Source organism: Zeus faber (assembly GCF_960531495.2).
Source record: "Zeus faber genome assembly, chromosome: 10".
Taxonomy (NCBI): Eukaryota; Metazoa; Chordata; class Actinopteri; order Zeiformes; family Zeidae; genus Zeus; species Zeus faber.
In genome coordinates, this window is record NC_137199.1 from 27,514,749 (window position 1) to 27,527,737 (window position 12,989).

At 41.5% G+C, this 12,989-nt stretch overlaps 1 protein-coding gene across 1 annotated transcript in view; it reads right to left on the bottom strand.

Annotated features, from left to right (window-relative positions):
* atp8a1 (ATPase phospholipid transporting 8A1) overlaps nucleotides 1-12,989 on the bottom strand; it is a 106,461-nt gene that overhangs the window by 69,748 nt on the left and 23,724 nt on the right. Inside the window, exons 3-6 of the mRNA XM_080007873.1 lie at nucleotides 10,645-10,744; nucleotides 7,833-7,931; nucleotides 2,557-2,602; nucleotides 2,186-2,226 (exon numbers count right to left, since the gene is read on the bottom strand). Coding sequence (XP_079863999.1) covers nucleotides 2,186-2,226; nucleotides 2,557-2,602; nucleotides 7,833-7,931; nucleotides 10,645-10,744 — 286 coding nt within the window. The remainder of the gene's footprint in view (nucleotides 1-2,185; nucleotides 2,227-2,556; nucleotides 2,603-7,832; nucleotides 7,932-10,644; nucleotides 10,745-12,989) is intronic.

The window sequence follows — 12,989 nt, forward strand, 5'->3', positions numbered from 1 at the left end:
CCGCCCGGAAGGATGAGAAGGGCAAACAAAATAAACAACAAATTTGCGATCAGGGAATGGCTCGTCCTCTGTTCTCCTTTTCAAAAAACAAAACAAAAAAAACATTTGGGTCGCAAAAGCAATCATTTATCCTTCTACAAATGAAGACATATACGTAGATAATTAGTTGAGAAATCCAATGGGAAGAAACTGCAGGTGGCTTCACTTTGAAAATTTGATTGCGAACTTGCTTTTTCATCAGTTTATTATAATCGAGAATAACAAAGCCGGGGCCGAAACCTTTGGGGTCAAAGCAGGTCCAAATGTCACGTGGGAAGTCGAAGGAGGAGCTTGTTTCGTGTATGTCCACATGGCTGATCAAGTCTAATCCAAACCCGCGCTGCAGCTACACCGCCTAAAGTGATGGTTCATGCACAATCTACACCGCTTCACGTTCTTTTTTTTAATTCTTAAAAATTTAACATTTCATGTCTTTTACAATTAATATATCGAACGCAGCGTGCCATACGCTGCATGCAGTGCACTTTGAGACTGAGCTTTTTGTGGGTGGAGTCTCTTTTCAGTTGAGGTTTTCCATCACTTCTTAAGGGAGAGCTGGGTGAGAGGAGGAGGAGGAGGAGGAGAAGAGAACGAGGGGCGACCTCCGCCACGTTGCACCAGCAGGACGGCCTCGGTACCTGGACGATAAAACCATAGCATCCGCTGGAACGAAATCGCTGCCAATTACTCTAAAAACGTCGCCCACCTCAACCTGCGAAATACATGCCGGTTAGTGCACGTGCGCTGCCTGTTGACAACATGGATGAAGGATCGCGTCAGTTCACCAAAAATGAAAAGAAGTTTCATGTTAACCTGAAAAAAAAAAAAATAATTACATTTTGCATTACCATCTCTGAAAGCACTGCACAGCATTATGAAGACAAGGAAATAACCTTGTCTTGACTTTAAAAAAGGGTGCTCAGTAACAAAAATAACCCAATGAGCACCTTCCATCCGTTTGACAATCTCAGCAGAAATGATTTATTCCGGAAAACTCTGTTTTTTTGGAGCCTTCATTTGTACTTAACTAATTGTATTCCCCATAATTCAGGAAATCTCACTCTAAGTGAGCGTAACGAGCAGTGGTGATCGATTAGTTGCAGAAGTGGCAGAGCTAAAATGAAATGGCTCCAATGGGTGTGACCATCATTCAATTGTTTTGAAAAGAAGTGCACAGCCCTGGGAGCTGAGCGGTAGAAGAAAATGGAGATGAAGCCCGATTCAGCGCAAGTAGCAGCTTTTACAATATGCATGATCCAAGATGTAACAAGCATCCATTATTCAGGCGACGCCAGATTCCAGAGAAGATTTGTACTTTAATTTGAAACCGGAGCTAAAACAGCACGGAATCAGCGTTGAGAGGGGAGGCAGACACTGAACATCCGTTCTGATTAGCTTTATCGTCCATGATTTTAATTAGCAAGTGCCACGTTGATGTGCGTAACAGTCTACTGTGCGCCTTTTGCTGGCGAGACATCTGAATTAAATCCATCTTTGTATTGTTCGACACCGTGATTAAACTGATTCAAAGATAACCTAATCCCACAAATGCCTCACCTGAATCTCACGCGCACGCACACGCACACACACACGCACACACACGCACACACACGCACACACACACACACACAAACACAAACACACACACCAGCCAGGAGAGAGGCTTAGTCGTTCTGCTGCGATGTGACGTACGCGCCCACCAACAGCTGAGCTCACCAGAGACATTAAATAGCCCCCGTCTACTACTTCACTCGGGCTCTGCTTAGCGCTCTTCTTTACACCTTCCGCTGTAGGCACATCGCTTTGGCCACAGTAATTAAGTCGGCTCTTTACGAAGGCAGAGAAGAAGCTGCTCTCTGTCCCCCGGCATTGCCTTCTCACGGGAGTCCATGTGGAAATACTGGATTAATTAGTGCCTGGATGCTGATGGGGCGGTGGCGTGTGTGGGAGCAGGGTGTGTGTGTGTGTGTGTGTGTGTGTGTGTGTGTGTGTGTGTGTGTGTGTGTGTGAAAATATCCCGCTTGGGGGGGGGGGGGGGAGGGGGACAAAAAAAAAAAAAAAAAAACTGGTTTCGCCGACTGGAAACCATCTTCCAACGTCATTATTCCGACATGAGGTTAAGACGTGAAACAGCCGGAGCTCATACCTTCTCCCAGTGCACAATCTCCCAAGCACCGTTTCGCAACACTGCGGGCGGCAGGGGCGGTGTGGAGGAAAATAGGAAGAAAAACAGAAACAAAGAAAGGTTAGTGTGAATCGTGAGGTAGTGACCTACAGGAAAGCATCACCTAAATGATTAAGTTACCTAAATTACCTAAATTATTAAGTGAATATGGTTTGCCTCATTAAACACTGCCAAATATCTATACCTCTGCTGTAACAAAGATGCATGACAAAACGGAAGGCAATTTGTTTTCTTTATGGCAAAGGAAAAGGGCTTCATATTAAAATAATAATAACAATAATAACAATAATAATAATAATAATAATAATAAAAATAATGAGATATGTCTATACCTTGACATTCCTTTTTGTTCACTACGTTGTCAGCCTTGTGGCGTTTCTGTGAGGGAACAAACAGGTGGCAGATCAGACACACGTGCAATTCTATTCTTCACTACTGCACTGACTCATTTGTGGCTAAAGAATCAATAGGAATTCAACAATTCAGGGACAATAACAAAAAAAACACACAAACACTGTCCTGTATTAGAAGAGCCTATCCTGATCCCGTTGGAATGTGGCCTGGACAGCTGGCACAGTACAGTTATATATATATATATTGTGTTGGAAGACGGAGAGATGTCTGCAACGGGGATGAGGACGTCTTTTCAAAGTGTGATGATTTCAACCAACGCTTTATCAAAATGAAGAAAATGCAGTTGCCATAAAATTATATTCATATTAGGTCTGTTTGTTTCTTTTTCCATGATTTTCCTTTCCTGGTTTTCCCTCAGCAGTTCCTGGATCCAACACAGCCGCCTCCACGTCATCGACGCCTTTCTTTAGCCTTCCGGCTGCTACAGCTCCACCTTGTACTCTGCAGTGTTCGGTCTCTCTTTGTGCCTTGAAAGGCCTTGATGACAGAGCGGGAGAAGCGTCGCTGCTGCGAGTCCTGATGTGACCCGGGCCTCGTTAGAGGAGAATCACAACGGGTTGCCAAGGGATGCTTTGTACCGCTTCCCTTTTGTTGCATTTCGACTACTGTATGCTCACTGTACGCCCCCCTCCCTTCTGTCACTACCTGTCGAGGGTCTCGTCCAAACCAAACCATAATGTGTTCCCTTGCTTTATTTGAAGTCTCTCTGACATCCCTCCCTCTTTCTTGCCCACTGGCTCTCTCTCTCCGTCCTCACATCCACTCGCTCTGCCTCCATCGAGGCTTACTTGTCAAGCTTCTGAAATCCAATGGAATTAAATATGATTAAACATCCCTGCAACCCACTGTCGGGGCTGTAATGAATAGGATGGCTGGATCTTGTGCCGCCCGGCTGTCGCGCACACTATAGGCAGGAAAACTTTTCTAGAGATATTTTATAAAGCCCATTAATCACCCGCTACCCTCCTTCCCAAAGCCTGAGCTGTTGGATAATTTAATAGGTTGTTGTGAGCTGAACACAGAAGGTGTTGTTGTTTTTTGTTTATGGTTTTTGGAATTGCTCTTACAGAGTCAAAAAAACAGAAGCTTTTATTAGGGTCACACGATGATGGTGATCTATGATGAATTGTGGTGTTCCGTTTCTGGTTTTATACTGTATATAACGCAATTTCGCAGGACGCAATTTTCAAATCGCAAAGGCTGCGATTTTTATTTTATTTTATTTACGTTACACAATCTAACCAATAGGGCTGTCCAGAGCCGCGTCTTCCTAAAGGCGATACACTGTAGGCAGCCGCCTGCTGAAACACTGCATATTTTTCGAATGTTCATTTTCAGATTCGAACAATTACAAGGCTTGAAGTTGAACCAATGAGTCAATATTCTACTTTAATTGAAGGTTTTTCTTTTCACAATTCAATAGTTAAATGAAGATATGTTATTCATATCAATTCATCTCACTTCATCATAACACTTTGGCCTTCAGGAAAGAGCAGTTTATATGTCGACCGTGTCCTATGTTGAGTTGGTCATATTATATCATGATTTATTGCTTGCGTTTGGTGATAAATACAGAACAAAGGATAGGTTATAATACAAAGGATAAGGAGAGAGAGAGAGAGAGAGAGAGAGAGAGAGAGAGAGAGAGAGAGAGAGAGAGAGAGAGAGTGAGAGGTGTTCAGTTCGACGGCGTGAAAGTAACATGACTCGTAACGTTAGATCAGTGAGTCTTCCGCAACAGCTTAGTTTATACTAAATTAGAAAGAGCAGCAAAGCTTCAGTCAACCGAGTCGTCACCTTAGAAATGGGCCATCGACCTGTTCATGGTACCATTTAGATCGATCCATGGAGCCGTGCATCGATGTAGTCCCATCTTTTAACGTTAAAACCGGTTTCCAATTTGTACCTGTGAATCGTTGCACCCCTAGCAGAAACCTTGTATCAGAAAAAAACATCACAGTCACAGGGTTATAAGCCTTCCCTCGCCTCCATTTCCTTTCATTCCTTCATTCCTCCATCTAAAACGACCATGTTGTGCCCATGCACACAGATGAGGAGAGATATTTCAAGGATCTATGTAATTACGGTACCGTGGAAGGTGAGTGGCAGACAAAGGTACGGTGTAAATACTGCAGTGCCAGTCCTCTGTGGATTTCAAACGCCCAAAAAAAGGGAAGCAGGAAGAGATGAGAGGGCAAACGGTCTGCAGCGATTGGCCACACTTTCCGCCAAAACAAAAAACCTCTTTATAATTCTAAAAAGACACTTAACAATGACAAACAAAGCCAGAAAATAAAAATGTAATTGCCTCACCACACATTTTAACAATAAACAGCCACGATGTGATTGCTGATTCCCTATTTAACATCTGCATTTTAGTAAAGAGCAATGTAAGCATCACAGGTTCAGTATTGATTATTCAAAATCACTACAAACACTATGCAAACTCACAACAGAGCTTTTATTTTGTAGAATGCCAATAAGGGCTGAAACCCAACACACCCACACCCACACCCACAACAACAGGATGAGATCCATGCATTGACCAAACGGGATTCACAGAGCGGGTGGTAGCGGTCGATGCTGCCCCGTCATGTCAACTTATGTAGCAAAGCGCAACGGAGGGAATATAAATGCGCACAGGTGACCTTCAGAAATAAAGACAGAGTCATCACCCATTCTGTTCTCATGTTTTTTCACAGCGACGAAAGGGGGAAAGTGCTGTGCTGGCCACAGCACTAGATACAAGCTCAGGGTATAGAGTAACTGCCCACTGGGACCCGAGTAGAGGATCGCATTGCGGACTTACTGCAATACAGCACAACGCTAGATTCCGTGCTTTGGTAGAGTCAGACTGAAGTAGATTAGTTTGGAGAGTTTATGGAACCAAACCATCCCGATCGATGTACTCAAATTCACTTGAATTTAGTTCAGACAAGGTCATTTTTATTATGCAAAACTCACTTTTCCAGTGCTTGTTTTAACAAACTTTTAAATGAGGCCTTGTAGATCTAATATGAGTGAAGATTCAGCAAATGGATTGCTTATTTCTTACCTCATATCTGCTCCGAAACACTTTGTAGTGTGCTGATAAGGTGAAATCAGTGAAGGTTTACAGAGAAATACAGCGGAATCCGGAGTAAAGCTCAAACCCCATTTGCTCACATAACCTGGCACTTGTGCTCAAACCCCATTGGCTCAGCGAACCAGGGGCCTCAGGACGGTGTCTCCTCCCACTTAAACAGTCCGTTTTCCAACAGGGTGGATTGGACGCATGTTAGAATGGCTTGAATGCATAATATGAGTTGTATTTTCTGCGAAAAAAATTATAGACATGTTTTGGGGACCTCAGAGATCATCTATTAACTTGGTGAAAAGGAGCATAATAGGTCCACTTTAAGTACTGCGCACACCTACAGTAAGGTCTTCAAACAATGCACTTCCATTCAAAACCATGCAAGGTACTAAGAAATGTCAAGGTCAAAAACTGGTAGTTAAAGTGACATTACTTATAGTACATACGATTATTTAAATAATGATTATTTAAATTACATAAATATTCGACACCTTTAGCTGGAAAGCAACAGTTATTCAATGTATTTGCGTACTGCATGTCCTGTTTTGTATTGTTTCAATTATTGGTGGCAGGGTTCGCCTTTCCCCGCAAAAATGCAAAGATCAGCTGCTGTGAAATTGATGAACTAGTGTAGCTACTTGTGGCCAGTTAACGGTCTATATGGACTAACATTCACAAAAAAAGAAGAGAAGAAAGAGAAAAATAAAATAAAAGCAAATCGATGAGAAGGATTATTTTCAGGAAAATAATTTGACCATCGCCCGGATGTTGGAAAAAAACGTTTCAGTTGCATTTTCAAATGGAATTCTGTGACTTGGGAGTGTAATTCATCCAACACAGATGGTCTTTATGTATTACCAATTTAAAATAAGTATTGTTAACCAAGGCAGATTCAATTAAACAGATTCAATTAAACACTACCCTCAAAAATGTGAAGATGGCTAGAGTAGCCAGCTCCCAAGCATCTGTTTAGCAGTGCAGAGTTGCTGGAGGGGAGACAGTTGTTTTGTTTTGGAAGCGCTTCCTTTGTGCATGAACATTGGGTATCTAGGTTAATTGACTGAATGAGTAGCCAGGCTGAGCCCTATGGAGATACAGAGTCTGGGTGTGTTGTGTGTGTCAGTCTGCCGAGTTTTATCCATGAGCATGTGTGATCATTTAAATATCTGTAAATATGTGTGTATGCACGTATATGCGTATCTATGTTAGTGTGTGTGTGTAAGTCAGTCTGTACGTTTGTATCTGAGTTTATGTGTTCACTTACATGGCTGTATTTATGAGTATGTGTACGTATTATGTGTGTGTGTGTGTGTGTGTGTGTGTGTGTGTGTGTGTGTGTGTGTGTGTGCGTCAGCTGTAGCAAATACTCAAGAGGACCTTCTAGATATAAAAATAAAAGCGCTCTGCACTCCATCGGGACGGCTATTTCAAGTCAGTTGAGAGAAATCAATTCAATTAAATCCAACTGGCTCATACCACAGTAAACATAATCAAAAATATTCGGGAAACCCTTTTTATTTTACTGTGTGTACTTAATTTAATTAATGTCCACAGAGAAAACCTGGAAGAAAAGTTTTGTGTGTGGTTCAGAAATAATATTCATGACGACAGGTTGTGGTGACCTAATCGACACTTAATTTGCTTGGATTTTTAAAAATCGTCTTTCTCACAAGGGGATCTTTGACATTGATGACAGAGAAGACTGCAATGAATGAATTAAAGTTTTCTAGGTTTACAATTTTTTTACGTGTACAGTATAAAAATCAAGATATACTGTATGGACCCGTATTTTGTGATCATGTTTTTTTTTTGTTTTTTTTATTCCTGCACGGTAACTAGATGGACCTTGAACATGTGCACAGTCACTTATTTCTCGCTTTATATTTTATACGGGCTGGTTCTAATACAACGGGAGGGCTGTTCATTAATACCAAGTACTCAAACAATGTACTTGTGTTGCTTGTTGGGAAAAACAAACTGGTGATCTACACCCCCTGTCACTGCATTACTGTCTAAATGAACGCTGGGATGTCTGGAGTTTGTAACAGTCAGTTCACGACAGTGAAAACATTGATAAACTACACAAGATTGGTTCGTGGCAGTAGTTGTTTTCCTCACCAAGTCTTCGATAACCTCCTTAACAGCAGCAACCACCAGGATGAAGAGGAGTGGCACCAGCGTTGTCCAGCGACCCGTGGGCGAGACGTCCGGAATTTGCTGAAAAGGATCCAAAACAACAAGAATTTAGTGGCGATCCTTATGATTATTTTGTTTAACAAAGTCCCATATTTGCTACCTTTCATCTTTCTTGTTTTAAGGCGGCATTTAATAAGCACCGGACATTTAATGTATTCGTGTTATGTGCTGTATGCGCTCCTCTGGATGCCGTCTCCATCCGTTTGTGGCGGGTTCCGCTTTTTACGGCAAGGATGTGAAGATGGGTTACAAGGCAAGAAGTGCAAGGCAGCCGTGGTGAATTTGATGAAGGAGCGTAGCTAGGTGTGGCCAGTCAACTGTCGATATGGATGAGCATTCACAAAAAAAGAACACCCTTGGATGAAAAAAAAACAAAAAAAAAAAAACCCCGAACCAAGAGAAAACAATACAAATTAATTGCTCAAAAGAAAGCATTTGAGAAAAGAGAGTGGCGTCTATGTTTACAACGAGCGTAAACCCAGAGAAAAAGACTTAAGATTCCACCAAACCCATCTTATGTTCAATCATACCGTATGTAGTGTGTAATAGTATATGTTTTGAGTACATTTGCCAATGTAATGTAATATCTTTAGACAAGCTTGTTATTGGAGAACAAACACTTCTACAATAGAGACAAAACAGAATAACTCTGAGAACAGGAGAAAATGGACATATCATTTGTAATGAAGATAAAGCTTCCAAATGAAGGTGTTTCTGTGTGAGTGAGCATTAAGTCAACACATCTATTCTATCATCTCTGAGCCGTTTAGGATGGCACACCGCCAAGGATGTTTGGGTATACAGCCTCAAACCTAAAGGTCTGTGACATAACTTGACTTCAGGGCTGACTAAGCTCACTGGGGACGACCTGTCTGTCAGTATGGACGGTCCACACACACACACACACACACACACACACACACACACACACACACACACACACACACACACACACACACACACACACACACACACACACACACACACACACACACACACACACACACACACACACACACACACACACACACTAAGTATCCAACCATTTCACTTGCTTGTGTATCTGCATATTATTACACAGTTACACAAATATGGCTTGAAAATTTAAGTCATTGCACAGATTTGACAGCATCTCTAGTTTTTTGTTCTTTTTTTTTTTTTTTTTTTTTTTCCCAAGGAGCGCCTGAAAATTCCAGATAGAAGGAACACATTGAAAAACGTTCCAGCCGTCTGAAGGTTTTTCATAACAAGGCTAATTAACCAATGAGATATGCAAGATTAACAACAAAAATATGTGTGAAAGCGCGCACACACACACACACACACACACACACACACACACACACACACACACACACACACACACACACACACACACACACACACACACACACACACACACACACACACACACACACAATGATGGAGCGTCCGGTGTGATCCCTTGTGTCACAGGGCTCTCCTTGAGCTTGGCAGGAGGCCATTTGTCAGGGCGGGGTCAGAGGAGCTGACTGTAGTGGGCAGGGGTCCATTAACCATTAGCTTGACATGGCTATGGAAGCCGGAGATGGAGGAGAGCACATCTGCCACTCCATCACAGTGTGCTTTGGTACAAGGCAGGGTGGGGCACCGTGACACCCTGTAAGCACACAGCGTGTCATCCTGTCATAATGGGAAGATGGGGGTATGATCCTTAAGAATGATGAAAAGCAAGGAAATCCATGACAACACTTTATTATTCTATTCAATGTACCCTTTTCCCAGTGCAGCAGCGCTGCTTTATAGACCAATTCGTACCAACAGTTAAAGGATCTGTTCGCCATTTTTCAACCCAGGCCTTGTAGTGTGCAGGTCCACATCATTTATAACTGTTTACAGCACAACCTTACTTTACTACTGGAGAACTCAGAGCCCTGCTGCGGATTCTCACTGTGCTTCAATGCAGTCTAACGGGGACATTTTAAGACTGTGTGTGTGTGTGTGGTTGTGTGTGTGTTTCTACTGTGCACTGCAGATGGTCACCCAAGTAGACCTTTCCTTTCCCCTTTCTTTTATTTGCACTGTTAGACAGTATGCTCAGTCTAACACTGGCTACTGTAAAGAAATTAAATGTGACCCCGTCACTGCAGCCTATATATTTTTGTGGTATAGAATATATGTATAGTATATACTGTATGTCTGCATATATGCCTGCTGAGTTCTAGTCAAATCATGTGGCCTTTTGAGAAGGACAAAACAGCATGTATTATTCATTATGATAATAGACAGTGCAGTGTGAGTTTCTGTGCGTGTCTGGGTTTTAATTCATGTGTTATTAAATTACTGACATAATAACCTTTGGAAATCATTAGAGAAAGAAAGCCAAAAGAGAAAAAAATAAACAATTAAACTAAATGGTACTAGAGAATGCAAACTGAGAAAACGTCAATACTATAATGTCACAATGGTATTTTAGCTGATATTATGGCCTGGACTTTACTTGCATGTTACTTACCCCAAGCATAGACCCTTTAAATGGAAAAAGTAACCAACGTGGTATATAGATATATTGCATTTTAAGGTATACCGTTAGCAGCAGTATCGTAAATATTTCATAACACAAATGGAGTGGGAATGGACCACATCATTTTAGAGGAAACCTTAATAGAATGTATTTTGTCTGCCACGTACAATTAGGCCTTAAAAAAATATGAACCATTTCATAAGGCACACCTTGTTCAACACACTCTCTTACCTGCAGGAGCGCAATGAAGAGAAAAAAGGAGTTTGCCGCCCGGCGGAACTGCGAGTACAGGAACCGTGGCAGGAAGGTGAGGAAGTTGTACTTTGCGGTGCTAGAGGACGGCACAGAGGGCCAGCAGGGCAGTGCGTGGGTGTTGGGTGGAGACGGAGACAAAAAAAAAAAGAAATGGTTTGTTAGACTAAAAATTCTTAAAAGTAACACCATCAATGTTAGCAAATGTTAAACAAGGTTATAGTTGATAGAAGAAATACAGAGTTTCTCAATTTAAAACACACTCCAGATATTGTGATTCATTTTTGGTGACGAGTGGGTTAGAAATACCGTCATCATAGAAATCACGAGGTTGCTGCAAACACCCAAGCACACTCTGGCAGTAGGGGTGGCACGATTCTCTAAATCCACGATTCGATTTGACTTTCCATTTCAAGGTCACAATTCGATTTGATTCTTGATTTAAACATATCTATTTTTTTCTATGCCATTGTTCGACTATCGAGTCTTGATTTGTGAAGAAACACTTGTTTCTCAATAAGTAGCTTTTATTTGACGATTAAAATTTATTCATTTTTTAACAAATATGAGAATATTTAAACAAGGCACCTAAACAGTTAAGAGCTTTGGTAAAACTGGATTTTAGAATAGTAAACAATAAGTTACTTATTACACTACTTCTGAGTTACTCGCCAGGGGAACGCTGGTAGTAGGAGGCAAATTACCACCTGCAGCTCCGCAGCGCCAATCAGAGCAATCTTTTCCCTAAACAAAGCGAATAAAAACTCCAGATGTATTTAATTTACCCCGGTCGGCTTTTTTATGTTTATTTATGTATTTATTTATGTATTTACTGGACATTCTGGTCAAAGGCGCGCTCTCCCTCGTACCCAGTGAACCGCTGGAGGAAGACGCGTTGGTGCGTTGACGTGGACTTCGCACACCGTCACCGGGAATATTTCTATCTAAAGTGCGTTCACCGTGCAAAACAAACTGGATGAACTTATATTGAACTTTGCATTTTTGTTTTGAAATATTCAAATTCTATTCGAATTTCGTTCCTGCAGCCCTGGTGCCAGGTGGACAGGTGCAGTGTCATTGAGGGTTGCGGCGACTCCCAAGTCAGTTCAGAGCCGCTATCGACTCCGCGGAGGGGCGCACGCTGCATTTGTTTGCATTTGTTGGATCCTGACCCGCCCAACATGGCGACCGTGTCGGACAATATCACCCGCAAAAATACCGGGAGAGTCGCAAACCTGCTTGTGATTTCAAAGTTTGAAATCAACGCGCATTCCGATTGATTTTTCGATTTTTTAATCTGAATCGTGACGCGCCTATTTGGCAGTGATACTTGCATGTACCATCACCCCTATACAGGTAACAGTATTTACTATCCTATAATGTTAAATAATCATAAAAGCGTAGGCTAGATTTTGCTGTTAGGACTGGTTGTGTCGGCGGTTTGAATTGTTTGAAGACAACCTTACGAAAGATGTAAAAGACAAACAAGTAACCACATGGACAACAATTAAATCAACTTGCATTGCGTTTCTCAATAATAATATCAAAATATACAGCGAGGCAGTTCAAATAGGTAGCAAACTTGTTTTATTTTGTTTAAATATGCGTTGTGGTGTATGTGTTTGTGGTGGTGCAGGGGGTGAAGGTGCATCGATAAGTATGCATGATGAGACTGCAGGGGCCGCCTCTATTTTAGCCAATACTGCGGAAGCTACCTGCCATAAATCAAGTAAGCCCCTCGCTGCCCAAGTAGAGTGTAGAGTGTGTGTACTAGGATTTACCAAATGTACCAACAGTGAAATATAAGGATAACTGTTAAGTTCTGTTTGTTGTTTGATGTGACTTGCTTCTGTTTAAGCAAGTCTGCGGTCTGTTTTGTTTTTTTTAAGTAAAACGCATTTTTATGCATTGTTGTATGTTCCCTTGTAAAAACAGATTCTGACATACTGGTATAATGGTGTTCTGAATGGTCTTTTATGTCAAAATTTGACTTTTTTTATATAAAAAAAACACAGAGTAGTTTTCTCGATTATTTAGACATAGCAGGTGTAATGGTAGTTTTGTTCTTTTCTTAATTGATACTAAAAAATGTGTTCTTTTAAAAGCTTGAAATATTGTTTTTATTATAATTTGGATTAATATTTATTTATGTTCCACTTTGGCTTCTTGAGCTCATTGTCCTTTTGTCATTCAGCCCACCCGCCAGCTAGTTTATGCATACATTCCTGTGTATATTAGCGTATGTACATGTGCAAACACAAATTCATGTGACTGCATGTACGCCCACCTATGCATATGCACTGGTGAGCCTGACTGATGAGCGG